Source organism: Salvelinus alpinus, chromosome 19 (assembly GCF_045679555.1).
Source record: "Salvelinus alpinus chromosome 19, SLU_Salpinus.1, whole genome shotgun sequence".
Taxonomy (NCBI): Eukaryota; Metazoa; Chordata; class Actinopteri; order Salmoniformes; family Salmonidae; genus Salvelinus; species Salvelinus alpinus.
Window position 1 is genome coordinate 33603838 of NC_092104.1, and position 22200 is coordinate 33626037.

Genomic DNA, 22200 nt, shown 5'->3' on the forward strand with positions numbered 1-22200 from the left:
TGAATTTTGGCCCATTCCTGACAGAGCTGGTGTAACTGAGTCAGGTTCGTAGGCCTCCTTGCTCGCACACGCTTTTTCAGTTCTGCCCACACATTTTCTATAGGCATTTTCTGATGCTGCCACCCCCGTGCTTCACGGTTGAAATGGTGTTCTTTGGCTTGCAAGCCTCCCCCTGTTTCCTCCAAACATAACAATGGTCATTATGGCCAAACAGTTCTATTTGTTTCATCAGACCAGAGGATATTTCTCCAAAAAGTATGATCTTTGTCCCCTTGTGCAGTTGCAAACCGTGGCTTTTTTATGGCGGTTTCGGAACATTGGCTTCTTCCTTGCTGAGCGGCCTTTCAGGTTATGTCGATATAGGACTCGTTTTACTGTGGATATACAGTGGGGAGAACAAGTATTTGATACACTGTCAATTTTGCAGGTTTTCCTACTTACAAAGCATGTAGAGGTCTGTACTTTTTATCATAGGTACACTTCAACTGTGAGAGATGGAATCTAAAACAAAAATCCAGAAAATCACATTGTATGATTTTTAAGTAATTAATTTGCATTTTATTGCATGACATAAGTATTTGATCACCTACCAACCAGTAAGAATTCCGGCTCTCACAGACCTGTTAGTTTTTCTTTGAGAAGCCCTCCTGTTCTCCACTCATTACCTGTATTAACTCCACCTGTTTGAACTCGTTACCTGTATAAAAGACACCTGTCCACACACTCAATCAAACAGACTCCAACCTCTCCACAATGGCCAAGACCAGAGAGCTGTGTAAGGACATCAGGGATAAAATTGTAGACCTGCACAAGGCTGGGATGGGCTACAGGACAATAGAAAAACAGCTTGGTGAGAAGGCAACAACTGTTGGCGCAATTATTAGAAAATGGAAGACGTTCAAGATGACGGTCAATCACCCTCGGTCTGGGGCTCCATGCAAGATCTCACCTCGTGGGGCATCAATGATCATGAAGAAGGTGAGGGATCAGCCCAGAACTACACGGCAGGACCTGGTCAATGACCTGAAGAGAGCTGGGACCACAATCTCAAAGAAAACCATTAGTAACACACCACGCCGTCATGGATTAAAATCCTGCAGTGCACGCAAGGTCCCCCTGCTCAAGCCAGTGCATGTCCAGGCCCGTCTGAAGTTTGCCAATGACCATCTGGATGATCCAGAGGAGGAATGGGAGAAGGTCATGTGGTCTGATGAGACAAAAATAGAGCTTTTTGGTCTAAACTCCACTCGCCGTGTTTGGAGGAAGAAGAAGGATGAGTACAACCCCAAGAACACCATCCCAACCGTGAAGCATGGAGGTGGAAACATCATTCTTTGGGGATGCTTTTCTGCAAAGGGGACAGGACGACTGCACTGTATTGAGGGAAGGATGGATTTGGCCATGTATCGCGAGATCTTGGCCAACAACCTCCTTCCCTCAGTAAGAGCATTGAAGATGGGTCGTGGCTGGGTCTTCCAGCATGACAACGACCCGAGACACACAGCCAGGGCAACTAAGGAGTGGCTCCGTAAGAAGCATTTCAAGGTCCTGGAGTGGCCTAGACAGTCTCCAGACCTGAACCCAATAGAAAATCTTTGGAGGGAGCTGAAAGTCCGTATTGCCCAGCGACAGCCCCGAAACCTGAAGGATCTGGAGAAGGTCTGTATGGAGGAGTGGGCCAAAATCCCTGCTGCAGTGTGTGCAAACCTGGTCAAGAACTACAGGAAACGTATGAACTCTGTAATTGCAAACAAAGGTTTCTGTACCAAATATTAAGTTCTGCTTTTCTGATGTATCAAATACTTATGTCATGCAATAAAATGCAAATTAAATACTTAAAAATTATACAATGTGATTTTCTGGATTTTTGTTTTAGATTCTGTCTCTCACAGTTGAAGTGTACCTATGATAAAAATGACAGACCTCTACATGCTTTGTAAGTAGGAAAACCTGCAAAATCGGCGGTGTATCAAATACTTGTTCTCCCCACTGTAGATACTTTTGTACCTGTTTCCTCCAGCATCTTCACAAGGTCCTTTGCTGATGTTTGGAACCACCAAGACTCTTCCTAGAGCTGGCCACCTGGCCACACTGAGCAAACGGGGGAAGAGGGCCTTGGTCAGGGAGGTGATCAAGAACCCGATGGTCACTCTGACAGAGCTCTAGAGTTCCTCTGTGGAGATAAGAGACTCTTCCAGAAGGACAACCATCTCAAGTGTCACGTCTGGAGGAAACCTGGCACCATCACTACGGTGACGCATGGTGGTGGCAACATCCTGCTGTGGGGTGTTTTTCAGCGGCAGGGACTGAGAGATTATTCAGGATTGAGGGAAAGATAAACAGAGCAGTACAGAGAGATCCTTGATGAAAACCTGCTCCAGAGCGCTCAGGACCTCAGACTGGGGCAAAGGTTCACCTTCCAACAGGACAACGACCCTAAGCACACAGCCAAGACAATGCAAGAGTAGATTCGGGACAAGTCTATGAATTTCCTTGAGTGGCCCAGCCAGAGCCCGGACTTGAACCCAATCGAACGTCTCTCTCAGACCTGAAAATAGCTGTGCAGCGACGCTCCCCATCCAACCTGACAGAGCTTGAGAGGATCTGCAGAGAAGAATGGGAGAAACTCCCCAAATACAGGTGTGCCAAGCTTGTAGCGTCATGCCCAAGAACACTCAAGGCTGTAATCACTGTAAAAGGTGTTTCAACAAAGTAATGAGTGAAGGGTCTGAATACTTATGTAAATGTGATATTTTTTATTTTATTATTAGCAAAAAAATCTAATGAGTAACTAATGAGTTGTGCCCATAATCAAACTGAACCTAACAGAAAATGCTTCTTCAAACACAAAACTCCTTAGCTAGATGTAAAATATGTAAAGACTTGCTCTAGAATTTTTTTTATTATGCAGCTTTGTTTTCATCAATTCTGATGAAAAGGGAGTGGATTACACTGGGAAAAGTGTCCTTTTTCGATTTTTCATGTCACTTCTGTCGGCTTCCCCACATGGAAGTTTGTGTTCTCTGATTGGCTCAAAGTCAAGTTCTCGGCCAATGACGAACTTTGCAAATCTCAAGTAGAAACGGCAGGTTCATCGGTACCAGGTCTTTACACAGCAGGGACATATTTTGTTCTAGCAAGAGAATGAACGGCCTCTTACTGACTGTGCTAAGTACCTATCGGCAGTCAGATTTCTCGGTCTGTATGTACCATTAGGTACTTCTGTATGGAAAACTAAAGCAGCAATCTGTTAGCACTTATGCTGGGCATACACAATTTCGCCATGAATTCACCACGTTTTTGCCATTCCAGACACATTTTCATGATCGCGGTGAGATCCTATGAACCAGAAGGGGGACCAAGTCATCGTTTTACAAGACCGTCAAGTATCAAGTCAAGTCTCAAGTCCTAAACGTTGAGTTTCGAGTCCTAAACAAGTCATAATGTGCTCTTCACCAAATGTAATACCATTTCATATTTTTAACAAAAGTAATAGTATATTACATTTACACAAATCATGAATGCTTTTAAAAATGTCTATATATTTATTACTTTCCTAATAAACGTTATATTTCCATGGAAATACATAGGTAGCAATGAGAAAGACACCCCCCCCCAATAGTGATCGACTATCGAGGATCGCTATGGGGCGCAGTCGGGCGATGTAGGCTTGTACACGATCGCCCAACCTTGACACACACACACACTCTCTCTCTCTCTGTGTGGTTACAGTAGGTTAACATATGTCAATGGTTTTAGGAACAGCAGTAACATCAGGCAGGATTTAGGCTACCAACTGCCTAGCCAGTTGTAGCTCAATCTTGGGTGCAATGATCACGTTCCCGCACTGACTGACTGTGTGAAGGCTCATTGATTTAACGTTACGTTAGCCTACATGATACACTAGTAAAGTAATAAAATATATAGCTGTCGGCTATATTAGCCACGACTTACCGTTCTTTATGCAGCTTCAAATGTCGAACAAAGTTGGAAATTGTTGCGCCTCCATCTGTAATTTTCTTCCGGCATGTTTTGCAAGTTGCAATCCGTTTTTTGTTGATACAGTGTTGTCTTTATATCCGAAAATAATAATTTTGGATATCATCTTTCCAAGAGCTCCATCTGAATTCACCTGCTGACGTTCCTCTGCACTGCCACGGACAACTTTTTCTCAGCTGGCACAATTTGATTGGCTGCTGTCCGATTCAAACTGTAATCCGTTAAGTGAAGAGTTGATGTACTGCACACTTTTTAAAATAGCATCATTTTTTATATTTGGGCTTGGGGAGGGTATCAGGTCGAGTCATAAGGCTCAAGTCCAAGTCAAGTCACGAGCCATTTGTGTTTAAGTCAAAGTCGAGTTGCAAATCATCATATTTGTGACTCGAGTCTGACTCGAGTCCAAGTCATGTGACTCGAGTCCACACCTCTGCTATGAACTATACAGTACGCCGGGACTCACGTAGTTTGAGCGGCTCAAGGGTGCACCGATTATGTGTTTTCCTTTCTCCAGACATTTACATTTACATTTAAGTCATTTAGCAGACGCTCTTATCCAGAGCGACTTACAAATTGGAAAGTTCATACATATTCATCCTGGTCCCCCCGTGGGGAATGAACCCACAACCCTGGCGTTGCAAGCGCCATGCTCTACCAACTGAGCCACACGGGACCACACAGACCCCTGTTAGATGTCCCAATAATCTTCTGACATGTCAGCAATTTTGGTTGTGATCTTGCAGTATGAGCAGTGCTACGACGCGATTGGGCAAAGACTACTCCCAATAGCCAATTAGCACTCAGCATGTGAGATCAAAACAATGATGGCGAAGAGGAAAGCAACAACAACAGGCACAGTGTGGACCGAGGTGATGGAAGACAGATTGGTGGAGATGAAGGCTGGAATGAAATAACCTCTGCCATTCAGCAGCCTGATAAGCAAAGTGGAAATTAGCATAGACACCATAAATCTGGCTAGTACTCAGGATTCATTAATTAATTAAAAGGTTTATATTACCTCCAATTCCCTCTGTAGAATAGAAAGTCCATATTGTCCACATCTGCCGAACCATTTGCGGGTCCATATTCTGCACCTCTGTCTCTTTTTTAAAATGTTTCTGCACATAATAGTGTGCACACTACTAAAACAGCTCGATGTTTGCGTGTCGTCCTTTTTTTCTTACGACAGCAAAGAAACGCAGGGCAGGATCAACGAGGGAATCATTGTGTTATGTGAGGAAATCGGGTAAATGTGAGCACGTCCAAGTTGTTAAGATTTTAGTGGTTGTGTAGTGTATGCGCAGCATTAGAACGAGAGTCAGTCCTGTTATCTAGTGCCAGACACCTGCAGACAACATATCTCAGCTACTTTCAACTGTTTAACAGCCCACATAAAGAGCTCACTAAAAAAGTACATTTCCCTCCTCCTCCTCCTCCTTTCTCTCCATGTGTTGGGTCTTTATACAGAGCTTGAGTAAAGCCAGCATGATTACTTGAGAAGGGTGTTCTTGTTTCTCCTGCTCCTACTGTGTTGGCAGACTGAAGCCCAGATTGATGGACTTGGCAGACAGATACCCAGAAAGGCTGCTAATGTTAGAGTCCCTGTGCCAACCACATAAAGGTGGTACACACAGACGTAAAATTCTTTGTTTTCTGTTTTACTCTTCTTAATTTTCTCTCTCTATCACTCTCTCTCTCTGATTGCTGAACACGACCTGATATGTGGGTTTCCAAATGGGCTTGTGTTCGCCTTAGCTGGGAGTTAACCATTTCAGTATATGTTCAAAGGATAAATCATCATCGGCTAATTTACAATTATTAACTGCACCACTGTGAATGAAGACAAATTATAATAAATTACTGTCTAATTAAAGTGTGATTGCTGGCTCAACAGTTATAAATCATAAATGTTTAACGTCCTTATCACACACGGACTGTACCAATTCAACAAAAGGCCTATTAGGCAGAAATGAATTCAGTGGTTGCTTTCAATACCCCCCCCCCACTGCCTGCCCCCCTCCCAGTGCAGTCATTACCAGTAATTACTCTACTTAACACATTGGCTTTATCCATAGATATTAAGGAACAATTAAACTCACTGTAATTGCATTAATTGAAGTCATGCATGGAGTCTGCAGCAGAATCAGCCTATGGTTCCATTAGAACATGGAGATCACGGATGTGTTCAGGAACTGTGACCTCTTGAGTCAGATGGTGTCATTGACACATGCACATTCTCAACACACAGACACACCATCTTAGTTTATGCTAAATACACTTAAGCTAGTAGCTCAACCCAACTCCAATACATGAAGACTGTAATAGATAATTAGTGTAATAATCTCTTGATCAGACATGGTCCACATTGTGAGGTGGTAGCCATTGTGTTGTTCAATGGAGGAAATAGGCAAGATCCTCACTGTATTTTTAACCTGAGGTACTTTAAGTTCTGATGTGCATCTCTCAAACCAGTCTCCAATCTCCTCCACCCCACAATCCCCATCTCTCACGTACAAACATGACACATGAGAGCCTCACATGCTCTCCACATGTATGTTGTGTGGTTGTGTGTGGCTCCTGTTGCTGTGTTTTCTGTATCTCTTTGCTTTTCCCTTCAATCCTTCCTCCTCACTCTAACAAGCTGACTCTTGGGGCATAGGGGTGAGTAGGGGTGAAAGAGGGGGGTGGGGAGGGGTGAGTGTGGGGGGGTTGACAGGGGTATTGTTTAGAGTTGTGTCTGTCTGACAGCCAGGTAAGCGGGAAACGTGCATTCTCATCCATATTCCAGCACCTTCGCGGAGGCGTTTGGCCGGAGTGTTGCCTCTCCAGGAACCAGGATATTAAATATTAAAGAGATAAAGTAGAGGCTGGATTATCCTGGGGCCCTGGACAGTTTACCAGCACTGATTTGAGTGGATGTGTGTTTACTGGCTGTATCCCCAACTGGTCCCCCTCCCCACGTGACCCACCTCTCTGGGCTTCACACACTAACATGGTAGCGAGACAGGCAGACCAGAGTTTTTTTTTAGGCGCATTCTCTCCCGTCCAATATGTGTGTTTGGTTTGAGCCTCCATATGTTTGAGAGCACAGTTCCTCACTGTTTGTGAGAGTGAGAGAGAGAGAGAGAGAGAGAGAGAGAGAGAGAGAGAGAGAGAGAGAGAGAGAGAGAGAGAGAGAGAGAGAGAGAGAACAAAGCAAAAGTTAGAGGGACAGAGCTAAACAGTCCATTTTTGTGTAATGTTGGCACTGTATAGCATGTCCTGCTGTGTGGTTGGCCGGTGTGTGCCAAGAGCAGGCTCAGAGATATATCAGATTTCAATTTGCTGCAGTTCATGAGGACCATCCTCACTGGTGACATGGCCCCCACACCTTCCGTCAGCCCCCTCCCTCCGCCTCCCACTCGGTCGCAGCCCCGGGGAGCAGATAATGAGATGGCTTTCTATCTGGCCCCTCCATCTCCTCTCTCCTTCAGGGGAGCAGCCTGGTTCTGAGTGCCAATGGGGGGGTTGTTGACACCCGGGGCAGGCACTTGGCCCATTTGGCTGTGGCCTACGGCCTCCTACCATGTTTGGCTTGGACTGGGCACTCAGTGTGCCCCTCCGAACCGCTCTAGGGATGGAGATAATGAAGTGTGTGTGCGGAGCACCGTGGCCAGTGTGTGTCTGCCTTGGTAAACATTTGATGGGGACCACATAGGCATATGTTTCTTAGTACATGTTGGTATTACTGGGTGTTTTTGGATCTCCTTCACTCAGAGGGTACCATCAGCCAGGGACACAGGGCTAGATTCATTCCACAGGTCTGAGCTAATGTTGGTCCTAGCGCAGGATATGGAGAGGTCCTCAAACTTTGAGTACACGGCTGCATCCTATTTTGCTTAATTTCTCCTCAGACACACTCAAAAAGAGTGAAAAACAAATACCAGGGTGAAGAAAATACCAGGCTGAGAAACCAACAAGAGAAAACATTGAGGCTCCAGATGGAATTCTCTGGCTCTCCAGCTGAAATTCCATGGAGTGTGCTGTACTGGATAAGTGTAGCCTGCTGTTGGCGTTAGTAAACTCGCTGGCTGCTTGGTCCCTGAGATGGAATCATCTGAGCGAGGGAAACAGCATCTCTCTGTCTCAGTATGTATTGCCCATGTCTCTGATGCTGTCTGGACCAAAAGAGTATGACTTGTTGAGGCCGTAGCATTTGATTGATAGATGCCAGCAAGTATTTGGCCTCTCTTGATTAAAAAAATTATAAAATAATTAGCCAATCAGCATCAGCTGTTCAATTGTGGGTTGTCCTGGTGCAGCAAAATGCCCCCCAACGGAGGCCAGTTTGGATTTGGCTTCACGCCAATCAAATCGCATCCTAAGAAAAATGTAATTTTCAGAAAAAAGTGTCTGTTTTGCTTGGTTTGCTTGTGTTGATGTCCTGCATTAGCTAGCTTGCTAAATCGTCCCTTTCCTGAGCAATGGATGGAGATGGGGATTTTGACTTAATTTTCTGTACAGGCCAATTTTTATGATGGTGATTCTGACCTAACCATAAATGAATATGTTGTGCCACTGGCCTGAGACTATTGAAGTTCAATATGTAGCCTAGATGTATTGTAGTAGACTCACATTAACTAACTAGCTAACTTAGCTGCTTCATTGTTGCACATGCGAGGAAGTTAGGCTAGCAAGCGTTTTATGCTAGGTAGCCTATGACAACAAATCTAAAAGCGTACTGTATGACAGAGCCATAGACCGTTTAGCCAACATGAAAGAGAGGAGGATGGCATTGGCGTTCAACTAGTCTACAAGTAGGGTGATTCAACATTTTTATTTTACTTGTATGCACACACACACACACACACACACACACACACACACACACACACACACACACACACACACACACACACACACACACACACACACACACACACACACACACACACACACACACACACACACAGACAGACAGACACACTCAGACACACACACACACACCGAGAGAAATCAGTACCATGGACAGCCACATAGTATTTACAGTAGCAACATTGATTGGACTTTTGGTATCTTTCAATTTGTTTTCATTGTATTAGACTAAGCATATATAGCTTTGTTGATTTGATGATGTTTAAATGTGTCAGTTGAAATGGTTCCGAAATAGCGGAGGTAGTGCTCCTGTTGTCTTTGTGCTGACTTGTGGTAACTCTGTGGTTCTAAAACAGTAGTTCTTAAGTAAACTGTCGAAAACATTAACCTGCTTGACCATGCTGCAGGTTTTTTTACTGTCTTGGCTCAGTGATTTTACCCACGCACCGCTACTCGTGAGGGAATGAGGCTAGCACTGTCTCCTGTCCTGTGGGGTTTAGACCCAGGCCCTATTAGACACTCCTCAGGGAAGGGGAGGGTGGTGGTAGTGTGCGGAGAAGCAGCAGTGCTCAGCATCCACTCCTTGGTGTTTGAGAATGACTCATTTTAAATTCATGTAAAAGCAAATCATGACTAAACTTTGTCTCGATGCTGTACATAGTCCCATAGAGAGCATTTTGCAGGGGTTGCATGTCCAGGTTTTATTTGCGCTGGGAAGTTTTTTAAGAGAGGAACAAGTGGGGGGAAAATCCCAGTAATTCACTAGTTACCACATTTATTATGACGGGGGAAAGCCCAGAGTTGAGGTGAGGCAGCTGGTGAAATGGCCTATCTGTCACCAAGAGGAATTGGTTGCGTCATCATCATCTGTGCTGTGGAATCACAGGCAGTCACTCTAACATACACTTCTGTATGGAGGTGCTTTTACATTCTGCTGAGTAGCTCTGGAAAAATATAAGCTGAATCTTATCTGCCGACCATGCTCCTCTGTGACACTACAAGACCACCTTCTGCATCGTCACACCTACTGCAGAGAGCATAGAAGCAACATTCGGTATCATATTGAATATCACATAGACTATGAATTGGATACATGTTAATTCAAGCACTGTGTATGTGTGTGTGTGTGTGTGTGTGTGTGTGTGTGTGTGTGTGTGTGTGTGTGTGTGTGTGTGTGTGTGTGTGTGTGTGTGTGTGTGTGTGTGTGTGTGTGTGTGCGTGCGCGTGCGTGCGTGCGTGCGTGCGCGTGCCTGCATGTTCCCTTGCATGTGTGACGTGCTCAAACATAATACACTATATATACAAAAGTATACATCCCATCAAATTAGTGGATGTGGCTATTTAAGCCATACCTGTTGCTGACAGGTGTATAAAATCGAGCATATAGCCATGCAATCTCCATAGACAAACACTAGCAGTGGAATGGCCTTTCTGAAGAGCTCAGTAACTTTCAACGTGACACCATCATAGGATGCCACCGTTCCAACAAGTCAGTTGGTCACATTTTGCCCCTGCTAGAGCTGCCCCGGTCAACTGTAAGTGCTGTTATTGTGATGTGTAAACGTCTAGGAGCAACAACGGCTCATCCGTGAAGTGGTAGGACACACAAGCTCACAGAATGGAACCACCAAGTGCTGAAGCATAAATATTGTCTGTCATCGCTTGCAACACTCACTACCGAGTTCCAAACTGCCTCTGGGATCAATGTCAGAAAAATAACTGTTCGTCGGGAGCTTCATTAAATGGGTTTCCATGGCCGAGCAGCCGCACTCAAGCCTAAGATCACCATGTTCCATTCCAAGTGTCGGCTTGAGTGGTGTAAAGCTCGCCGACATTGGACTCTGGTGCAGTGGAAACGCGTTCTCTGGAGTGATGAATCACGCTTCACCATCTGGAAGTCCGACGAACGAATCTTGGTTTAGCGGATGCCAGGAGAACGCTTCCCGCCCAAATTCTTAGTGCCAACTGTAAAATTTGGTGGAGGAGGAATAATGGTCTTGGGCTGTTTTTCATGGTTTGTGGCAACAGTTTGTGGTAGACCCTTTCCTGTTTCAGCATGACAATGCCCCCGTGCACAAAGCGAGGTCCATACAGAAATGGTTTGTCGAGATTGGTGTGGAAGAACTTGACTGGCCTGCACAGAGCCCTCACTTCAACCCCATCGAACACCTTTGGGATGATTTGGAGCGCCGACTGCGAGCCAGGACTAATCGCTCAACATCACTGCACGACCTCACTAATGCTCTTGTGACTGAAGGGAAGCAAGTCCCCAAAGCAATGTTCCAAAATCTAGTAGAAAGCCTTCCCAGAAGAGTGGAGACTGTTATAGCAGCAAAGGAGGGAGTAACTCCATATTAAATTAATGCCCATGATTTCGGAATGAGACGTTTGACAAGCAGGTGTCCACATACTATTGGTCATGTAGTGTATGTATGGGAGGGTGTGAGCACAGCGCCCGTTTCAGAAAATCTAATGGCTGAGCAGTCACTAATGAGTCAGACAACAGACTCAGCCAGACCCAAAGGATTTAAAGGGCAGACGAGAGAGAGAGAGAGAGAGAGAGAGAGACTAAAGTAAAGAACAGTAGAGGGGAGAAAAGAGAATGGTATATGAATGTGAGGAAAAAGGGAGAGAGATAAAGTTAGGCAAAGACAAGTGTAAGAGAAGGAATAGGATGGAGGTAAGACAGAGGGGCTAGAGAAATAAAGGGGGGAAGTGGGGGGACGTATTTGCATTATTTGTCAATATGTGTGTGTGTGTCGTGTGTCGGCAGGTAGTGGTTAAGAGCGGTTAAAAGCATTGGACCAGTAACCGAAAGGTCGCTGGTTCAAATCCCCGAGCAGACTAGCTGAAACATCTGTCTGTGCCTGTAAGTTGCTCGGGATAAGAGCATCTGGATAAATGACTAAAATGTACATGACCTGTTTGAGAGGGAGAAGGAAGAAGGAAGAGGGGAGAGGAGAGAGGAGAAGGAAGAGGAGAGGAGACAGCAGCAGCAGTAGCAGATAGATGGATTTATATCTCATTAGCATGCTGTTGATCGTCTTTGTGCTGGATTGCATGGCCTGTCACCTTAGTGACTCATTCAACTCCCCTTAGTCCCTGCTCTGCCTGTACATACACATACACATGCGCCTACACACAGAAACAATATGAAGATGATTAATGTAAGTACATTGAAACAAATCAAAAACGCAAGTCAATTCCATATATAGTGGGCTTTCACCAGCGTACCTAATCACAGAAAATCTATTCCCTATATAGTGGGCTTCCACCAGCTTACCTAATCACAGAAAATCTATTCCCTATATATGTCAGGATCCGGTGCGAGAAACAGTCACTAATAATCGTCAGAACCCAGAAGATGAGGCAGACACAGCAGTACTAGAGATGGTGGTTTAATTAAAGAACAAAATCTTCAGGCAAAGAAACTAAATCCACAATGTCCAAAAATAAAGCCAAGAGGCACAAAATGGAAATCCTCCAAAATACAAAAGAAACTCCACAAAGTGGTAAAAAACAGCAGGGAAAAACAAACCTCAAAAGACTACTCAAATAATACACAAGAACTAAACCAGAGAACCTCTGGAAAATCCAACAAGAGAAATATCTGTATAAAACAAGGCTTGGGCTGGGGCTGGGTGCTAACTTACAAACACTGAGCAAGGAACTGAGGAACACAGGGTTTAAATACTAACAAGGGAACGACCCACAGGTGCAAACAATAATTAGAGCAAGAAAAAAACAAAAGGTACAAAAAAGGTGCAATGGGGACATCTAGTGACCAAAACCCGAACAGTCTTGGCCAAAACCTGACAGAATCCCCCTCCTAGGAACGGCTCCTGACGTTCCTACCAGCCTTCGCAGGGTGGAGGGTCCTGAACTGACGAATGAGGTCAGGGTCCAGTATGTCCTTGGCAGGAACCCAGGAGCGCTCCTCGGGACCGTAGCCTTCCCAGTCCACCAGATACTGCCAGGACCGCTGCACCCGGCGGGAATCCAGTATCCGGTGGACGGTATAAGCCGACTGGCCACCGATGACACGGGGCGGAGGGGGAGGTCTGCCTGCCGGGATAAGGGGAGAAAAAACAACAGGTTTTAATAAAGAAATGTGAAATGTCGTATTGATCTTAAGGGATCTGGGTAAGTGCAGGCGAAAAGTAACGGGATTGACTCTCCTGGCAATCTTAAAGGGACCGATGAATCTCTGGGACAGCTTGCGAGACTCCACCCGTAGTGGTAAGTTCTTTGTTGAGAGCCATACTCTCTGGCCGGGGTACAGGGTAGGACCGGGACGGCGACGTCTGTTGGCTTGTCGTTGGTACTGCTGAGAGGAACGCAGAAGATTAAGACGTGCCTTCTTCCACGTAAGCCGACAGCGTCTGATGAACCTCGAGGCTGAAGGCACTCTGACTTCTGCCTCCTGGTCCGGGAACAATAGAGGAGCATAGCCAAACTGACACTCATGCGGGGATACACCAGTGGAGGAGGAGCACAAGGTGTTGTGCGCGTACTCGGCCCAAACAATGAAGGATGACCATGTGGACGGGTTGTTGGAAACCATACATCTGAGGGTGGTTTCCAGCTCCTGATTCATCCTCTCAGTTTGGCCATTGGACTCCGGATGGTACCCTGAAGATAAACTGGCCGTGGCCCCTATGAGTTGGCAGAAGGCCTTCCAAAACCTTGAGGCGAACTGGGGACCTCTGTCGGAAACCATATCTTGCGGAATGCCAAAGACTCGGAACACATGGTTAATCACCAACTCAGCTGTTTCCTTGGCAGAAGGTAATTTGGTCAAGGGAACAAACCTGGCCGCCTTAGAAAACCTGTCGATGATGACTAGGATCGTAGTATTACCATGGGACGGAGGAAGGCCAGTAATAAAGTCCAACGAGATATGGGACCAGGGTCGGTGGGGAATAGATAAAGGGTGAAGGAGTCCTTGAGGGCGGAGGTGAGAAGATTTGCCCTGGCAGCACACGGAACAGGCCTTGACGAAAGTGGCAACGTCGTCCTTTATGGTGGGCCACCAGAACTTACGCTGGATGAACTCCAAGGTGCGACCTACGCCCGGGTGACAGGTGAAGCGAGAGGAGTGCCCCCACAGAAGGACTTGGGACCTTGCTGCCTTGGGAACAAACAACCGATTGGCCGGACCTCCTCCAGGACCCGGTTCGATGGCTTGAGCTTGTTTCACGGTATCAAATCAAATCAAATTTTATTAGTCACATACACATGGTTAGCAGATGTTAATGCGAGTGTAGCGAAATGCTTGTGCTTCTAGTTCCGACAATGCAGTAATAACCAACAAGTAATCTAACCTAACAATTCCACAACTACTACCTTATACACACACACAAGTGTAAAGGGATAAAGAATATGTACATAAAGATATATGAATGAGTGGTGGTACAGAACGGCATGGCAAGATGCAGTAGATGGTATAGAGTACGGTATATACATATGAGATGAGTACTGTAGGGTATGTAAACATAAAGTGGCATAGTTTAAAGTGGCTAGTGGTACATGTATTACATAAAGATGGCAAGATGCAGTAGATGATATAGAGTACAGTATATACATATGAGATGGGTAATGTAGGGTATGTAAACATTATATTAAGTGGCATTGTTTAAAGTGGCTAGTGGTACATTTTTACATAATTTCCATCAATTCCCATTTTTAAAGTGGCTGGAGTTGAGTCAGTATGTTGGCAGCGGCCGCTAAATGTTAGTGGTGGCTGTTTAACAGTCTGATGGCCTTGAGATAGAAGCTGTTTTTCAGTCTCTCGGTCCCTGCTTTGATGCACCTGTACTGACCTCGCCTTCTGGATGATAGCGGGGTGAACAGGCAGTGGCTTGGGTGGTTGTTGTCCTTGATGATCTTTATGGCCTTCCTGTGACATCGGGTGGTGTAGGTGTCCTGGAGGGCAGGTAGTTTGCCCCCGGTGGTGCGTTCTGCAGACCTCACTACCCTCTGGAGAGCCTTACGGTTGTGGGCGGAGCAGTTGCCGTACCAGGCGGTGATACAGCCCGACAGGATGCTCTCGATTGTGCATCTGTAGAAGTTTGTGAGTGCTTTTGGTGACAAGCCGAATTTCTTCAGCCTCCTGAGGTTGAAGAGGCGCTGCTGCGCCTTCTTCACAACGCTGTCTGTGTGGGTGGACCAATTCAGTTTGTCCGTGATGTGTACACCGAGGAACTTAAAACTTTCCACCTTCTCCACTACTGACCCGTCGATGTGGATAGGGGGGTGCTCCCTCTGCTGTTTCCTGAAGTCCACAATCATCTCCTTTGTTTTGTTGACGTTGAGTGTGAGGTTATTTTCCTGACACCACACTCCGAGGGCCCTCACCTCCTCCCTGTAGGCCGTCTCGTCGTTGTTGGTGATCAAGCCTACCACTGTAGTGTCATCCGCAAACTTGATGATTGAGTTGGAGGCGTGCATGGCCACGCAGTCGTGGGTGAACAGGGAGTACAGGAGAGGGCTCAGAACGCACCCTTGTGGGGCCCCAGTGTTGAGGATCAGCGGGGTGGAGATGTTGTTACCTACCCTCACCACCTGGGGGCGGCCCGTCAGGAAGTCCAGGACCCAGTTGCACAGGGCGGGGTCGAGACCCAGGGTCTCGAGCTTGATGACGAGTTTGGAGGGTACTATGGTGTTAAATGCTGAGCTGTAATCGATGAACAGCATCCTCCACTTGCCACGAGATCGGAGCCACGATCTTAGCGGCCGGAAGGACAGTCATGTCAGTATCTTCTCGAATGGCAGGAGAGTAGATTCGTGACAAGGCGTCCGGTTTGAGATTCTTCGACCCGGGTCTATAGGTGAGGATAAACTGAAATTGGCTGAAGAAAAGAGACCATCGAGCTTGTCTGGAGTTCAACCGCTTCGCCTGCTGGATATACTCCAGATTTTTGTGGTCCGTAAGCACTTGAAACGGTTGAGAAGCCCCCTCGAGCCAGTGTCTCCATTCCTTCAATGCCATCTTAACCGCTAGGAGTTCACGATCCCCCACATCGTAATTCCTCTCGGCCGGGGTAAGCCGGTGAGAGAAGAAGGCGCAAGGATGAAGCTTCTTGTCTTCACCCCTCTGAGACAGGACAGCTCCAACCCCAACCTCTGATGCGTCTACCTCCACCACAAAAGGTTCATCCGCCGTTGGTAGTGTCAGGATGGGAGCAGAGAGGATGCGCTGCTTGAGTCCTTGGAAGGCCGTCTCAGCCTCTCTTCCCCACAGAAACCTTGTGTTGCCACCCTTGGTTACAGCTGAGAGAGGGGCTGCCACCGAGCTGAAGTTCTTGATGAACTTGCGATAAAAGTTGGTGAAGCCCAGGAAACGCTGAACTTCCTTAACGGACTTGGGGGTGGGCCAATCCGCTACCGCCCCTACCTTCTTGGGGTCCATCTGGACTCGACCGGGTTCCACTATAAATCCCAGGAATTGTACTCGAGAGGAATGGAATTCACACTTTTCCGGCTTAACGTACAAATGGCTGTCTAGGAGGCGTTTGAGCACTTGTCTGACATGCTTAGTGTGTTCTTGAAGGGAGCTCGAAAAGATGAGGATGTCATCCAAGTAAACAAACACGAAGATGTTAAGCATATCCCTAAGCACATCGTTTATGAGCGCTTGGAACACAGCCGGGGCGTTGGTCAGGCCGAAGGGCATCACCGAGTATTCGTAGTGACCAGTAGGCGTGTTGAAAGCGGTCTTCCACTCGTCCCCGGGTTTGATCCGCACAAGATGGTATGCGTTCCGCAGGTCAAGCTTAGTGAAGACAACTGCTACCCCTTATGGCTGTGGCCATAAGGGGTAGCGGGTAGCGGTTACGGACGGTTATGGCATTGAGTCCCCGGTAGTCAATGCAAGGTCGTAATCCACCGTCTTTCTTGGCCACAAAGAAAAACCCTGCTCCCGCCGGCGAGGTAGATGGACGCATGAGGCCTGCTGCCAGAGCGTCCTTGATGTAGGTATCCATAGCAGCTCGTTCGGGAGGAGAAAGGGAAAAGATCCGACCCCTGGGAGGGCAGGTCCCCGGAAACAGGTCGATGGTGCAATCGTAAGGTCTATGGGGTGGTAGTTTGGTGGCCCTCTGTTTGCTAAATACCAGTTTGAGGTCATGGTAACACTCGGGAACTCGGGACAGGTCGATGGATTCTAGAGACTCGGAAGGGGAACTCTGGGAACTCGGGAAGATACAAGTGGCTTGGCACGTAGGACCCCACTGCTTGATAGTGCCCACAGACCAGTCGATGTGAGGGTTATGGCTGTGAAGCCAGGGATAACCAAGGACGAGAGGGAACTCGGAACAGGAGATCAGATGAAAGTTCATCACTTCCTGGTGTTGGGAAACTGAAAGTCGCAAGGGGGTAGTGGCACGAGTGACAAGTCCAGATCCCAAAGGGCTTCTATCCAACGTAGTAACCCTTATGGGGTCACTTAGAGGTTCAGAAGGAACGCCATTCTCCTTCGCCCAGACCCCATCCATGAAGTTACCTGCGGCTCCAGAGTCTACCAAGGCTTGAAGAGAAAACTCGTGGTCGTCCCAGGAAAGGGTAACTGGAATGAGCAGGCGGGAGTTGGATGGATGGGAGGAGGTTATGTTTCCCGTTACAGTCCTCCCAGGCCTGCACGGGAGAGTGCGTTTCCCTGGAGCCCGGGACACGTGGAGCGGAAATGGCCCGGTTTGCCGCAATATAGACAGCATCGCTCCCTCATCCGGCGGTCTCTCTCAGCCTGGGAGATGCGTCCAACCTGCATGGGTTCTGGTGGAACCAGCGAGGATAAAGGTGGAGACTCGGAGCTGGAACCGATAGGAGCTAGGGTGAGCGGTCTACGGTTGAGTTCTCTCTCTCTCAGACGCTGGTCTATGCGTGAAGCCAACTTGATCAGGGACTCGAGGTTGTCCGGTGGTTCCCGAGTGGCCAGTTCATCTTGGATGGTGTCAGAAAGACCCTTCAAAAAACACACTGTGAGCGCCTCGTCGTTCCAGCCACTTGCTGCTGCCACAGTGCGGAACTGGATGGCATAGTCCGTCACGCTGCGCCGACATTGGCGGAGAGTCAGGAGCTGTTTGGCTGAGTCAGGGCCGTTGGTAGGACCTTGAAACACTCGCTTGAATTCTTCAGCAAAGGTAGAGTAGCTGGCACAGCAGGGACTTTGGGCATCCCACACAGCAGTAGCCCAGGCTAGGGCTTTTTCCGACAGCAGGGTGATGATATATGCTATCTTGGACCGGTCGGTGGGAAACGACGATGGTTGCAGCTCAAAGGAGAGAGAACATTGGGTGAAAAACCCCTTACAAACACTCGGATCCCCTGAGAACCGTTGGGGAGGCGGCAGACGAGGTTCAGCCAGGGGGTTAACTGCCAGGGGCACTTGAATCGGATGAACTGGAGCAGAAGCGGTTGCCGGGGAAAGTCGATCCGAAATCTGCTTTATGGAAGTCAGCATCTTTGACAGAAGTTGAGAATGTCTAGCCATTAAGGCCTCTTGCTGAACCAGAGCAGCTTCGTGGCGCTGGACAGTCCCCTCGTGGTGGGACAGCATGGAGAGAAAAAAAATCCTGGGTACTGGCTGCCTCTGGGTTCATTATAAAGGCTCAGTGTTTCTGTCAGGACCCGGTGCGAGAAACAGTCACTAATAATCGTCAGAACCCAGAAGATGAGGCAGACACAGCAGTACTAGAGATGGTGGTTTAATTAAAGAACAAAATCTTCAGGCAAAGAAACTAAATCCACAATGTCCAAAAATAAAGCCAAGAGGCACAAAATGGAAATCCTCCAAAATACAAAAGAAACTACACAAAGTGGTAAAAAACAGCAGGGAAAAACAAACCTCAAAAGACTACTCAAATAATACACAAGAACTAAACCAGAGAACCTCTGGAAAATCCAACAAGAGAAATATCTGTATAAAACAAGGCTTGGGCTGGGGCTGGGTGCTAACTTACAAACACTGAGCAAGGAACTGAGGAACACACAGGGTTTAAATACTAACAAGGGAACGACCCACAGGTGCAAACAATAATTAGAGCAAGAAAAAAACAAAAGGTACAAAAAAGGTGCAATGGGGACATCTAGTGACCAAAACCCGAACAGTCTTGGCCAAAACCTGACAATATAGTGGGCTTCCACCAGCTTACCTAATCACAGAAATCTATTCCCTATGTAGTGGGCTTCCACCAGTTTACCTAATCACAGAAAAACACATGGAAATCATCAGACACACAAACATCAGCTATTCAAATGAATTAAAGTATTTTGATAATTACATGCATTTGACCCACACAGCAGAATTCACCTTAATGTCAATGTCTTAAGTGTAAACTGTAATCTCAAATATGGACTCTTGTGCTAGCTGTTACAGTACTATCTAGTTTCAATTTTCAGGTTTTATTTGTCGTATGTACAGGATACACATGATATACACTGTCCAACAAAATGCTTACTTGCAGGTTCCTTCTCGATAATGCAACAACAATTTGAAATAATAAAAGATAAGAATGCGAACATAAAGTAATTTGCTCAGTAAAATAAAATATACATTGACATCAGTAAACAAATGGATGGTGATGGTATTTCTGTACATCCAGGATCAAATTTGGGATAATGCCTAATAACCTGGGAGCGAGGCACTCTGGTATTCCTGGAATGTGGGATGCGGGAGGCTTGATGTGGGAGGGTTGATGTGGGAGGGTTGATGTGGGAGGGTTGATGTGGGAGGGTTGATGTGAGAGGGTTGATGTGGGAGGGTTGATGTGGGAGGGTTGATGTGGGAGGGTTGATGTGGGAGGGTTGATGTGGGAGGGTTGATGTGGGAGGGTTGATGTGGGAGGGTTGATGTGGGAGGGTTGATGTGGGAGGGTTGATGTGAGAGGGTTGATGTGAGAGGGTTGATGTGGGAGGGTTGATGTGGGAGGGTTGATGTGGGAGGGTTGATGTGGGAGGGTTGATGTGAGAGGGTTGATGTGGGAGGGTTGATGTGGGGTGGGATTGATGCAGGGTGGGATTGATGCGGGGTGGGATTGATGTGGGAGGGTTGATGTGGGAGGGTTGATGTGGGAGGATTGATGTGGGGTGGGATTGATGCAGGGTGGGATTGATGCGGGGTGGGATTGATGTGGGAGGGTTGATGCGGGGTGGGATTGATGTGGGAGGGTTGATGTGGGAGGGTTGATGTGGGAGGGTTGATGTGGGAGGGTTGATGTGAGAGGGTTGATGTGAGAGGGTTGATGTGAGAGGTTTGATGTGGGAGGGTTGATGTGGGAGGGTTGATGTGGGAGGGTTGATGTGGGAGGGTTGATGTGGGAGGGTTGATGTGGGAGGGTTGATGTGAGAGGGTTGATGTGAGAGGGTTGATGTGAGAGGGTTGATGTGGGAGGGTTGATGTGGGAGGGTTGATGTGGGAGGGTTGATGTGGGAGGGTTGATGTGAGAGGGTTGATGTGGGAGGGTTGATGTGGGAGGGTTGATGTGAGAGGGTTGATGTGGGAGGGTTGATGTGGGGTGGGATTGATGCAGGGTGGGATTGATGCGGGGTGGGATTGATGTGGGAGGGTTGATGTGGGAGGGTTGATGTGGGAGGGTTGATGTGGGGTGGGATTGATGCAGGGTGGGATTGATGCGGGGTGGGATTGATGTGGGAGGGTTGATGCGGGATGGGATTGATGTGGGAGGGTTGATGTGGGAGGGTTGATGTGGGAGGGTTGATGTGGGAGGGTTGATGTGAGAGGGTTGATGTGAGAGGGTTGATGTGAGAGGGTTGATGTGGGAGGGTTGATGTGGGAGGGTTGATGTGGGAGGGTTGATGTGGGAGGGTTGATGTGAGAGGGTTGATGTGGGAGGGTTGATGTGGGAGGGTTGATGTGAGAGGGTTGATGTGGGAGGGTTGATGTGGGGTGGGATTGATGCAGGGTGGGATTGATGCGGGGTGGGATTGATGTGGGAGGGTTGATGTGGGAGGGTTGATGTGGGAGGGTTGATGTGGGGTGGGATTGATGCAGGGTGGGATTGATGCGGGGTGGGATTGATGTGGGAGGGTTGATGCGGGGTGGGATTGATGTGGGAGGGTTGATGTGGGAGGGTTGATGTGGGAGGGTTGATGTGGGAGGGTTGATGTGGGAGGGTTGATGTGGGGTGGGATTGATGCAGGGTGGGATTGATGCGGGGTGGGATTGATGTGGGAGGGTTGATGCGGGGTGGGATTGATGTGGGAGGGTTGATGTGGAAGGGTTGATGTGGGAGGGTTGATGTGGGGTGGGATTGATGCAGGGTGGGATTGATGTGGGAGGATTGATGCGGGGTGGGATGGATGCAGGGTGGGATTGATGTGGGAGGGTTGATGTGGGAGGGTTGATGTGGGAGGGTTGATGTGGGAGGGTTGATGTGGGGTGGGATTGATGCAGGGTGGGATTGATGCGGGGTGGGATTGATGCGGGGTGGGATTGATGTGGGAGGGTTGATGCGGGGTGGGATTGATGCAGGGTGGGATTGATGCGGGGTGGGATGGATGCGGGGTGGGATTGATGTGGGAGGGTTGATGTGGGAGGGTTGATGTGGGAGGGTTGATGCGGGGTGGGATTGATGCGGGGTGGGATGGATGCGGGGTGGGATTGATGCGGGGTGGGATTGATGCGGGGTGGGATGGATGCGGGGTGGGATTGATGCGGGGTGGGATTGATGTGGGAGGGTTGATGCGTGGTGGGATTGATGCAGGGTGGGATTGTGGATCCCTCTGATTTGCATTGTTGGAAAAGCGCCCATAAGTAAGCATTTCACTGTTAGTCTACACCTGTTGTTTTCGAAGCATGTGACAAATAACATTAGATTTTGAGTGAGTTGATCTGCGGTCACACAGCACATTCCCAGGGAGCCTGTCACACGGGGCAGGGGAGAGGGCTCTCAAACGCTCCGCTCGTTACTCTAAATGACGCCTAATTAATCATGTATCAGAGCGGACTCGCAGAGATGCGCCAGGACTCCTTCTCCTTGTCACACACACACACACACACACACACACACACACACACACACACACACACACACACACACACACACACACACACACACACACACACACACACACACACACACACACACACACACACACACACACACACACAACACACACACACACACACACACACACACACACACACTGATCCAGCTCCCCACCAGCCACTGACACAAAGCTGCTCTCCATACTCACACAAATAAACAAACACACACACACTGTACACAAATACTTGCATGTAGTCCCCAACTGACAAGCCCCCCCCCCCCCCCTCATGAATACATCCACTCACACCATCACAAGCATGAAAACAACAGAACTCTAGTC

The 22200-nt window shown here is 47.7% G+C and overlaps 1 protein-coding gene across 1 annotated transcript; it reads right to left on the minus strand.

The window, feature by feature from the left end:
• Positions 1-19412: 19412 nt before the first annotated feature.
• LOC139545851 (uncharacterized) lies at positions 19413-21605 on the minus strand. Its single transcript, XM_071354060.1, has one exon. It carries the CDS (start codon positions 21603-21605, stop codon positions 19413-19415), a length of 2193 nt encoding a protein of 730 aa, XP_071210161.1.
• Positions 21606-22200: the final 595 nt, after the last annotated feature.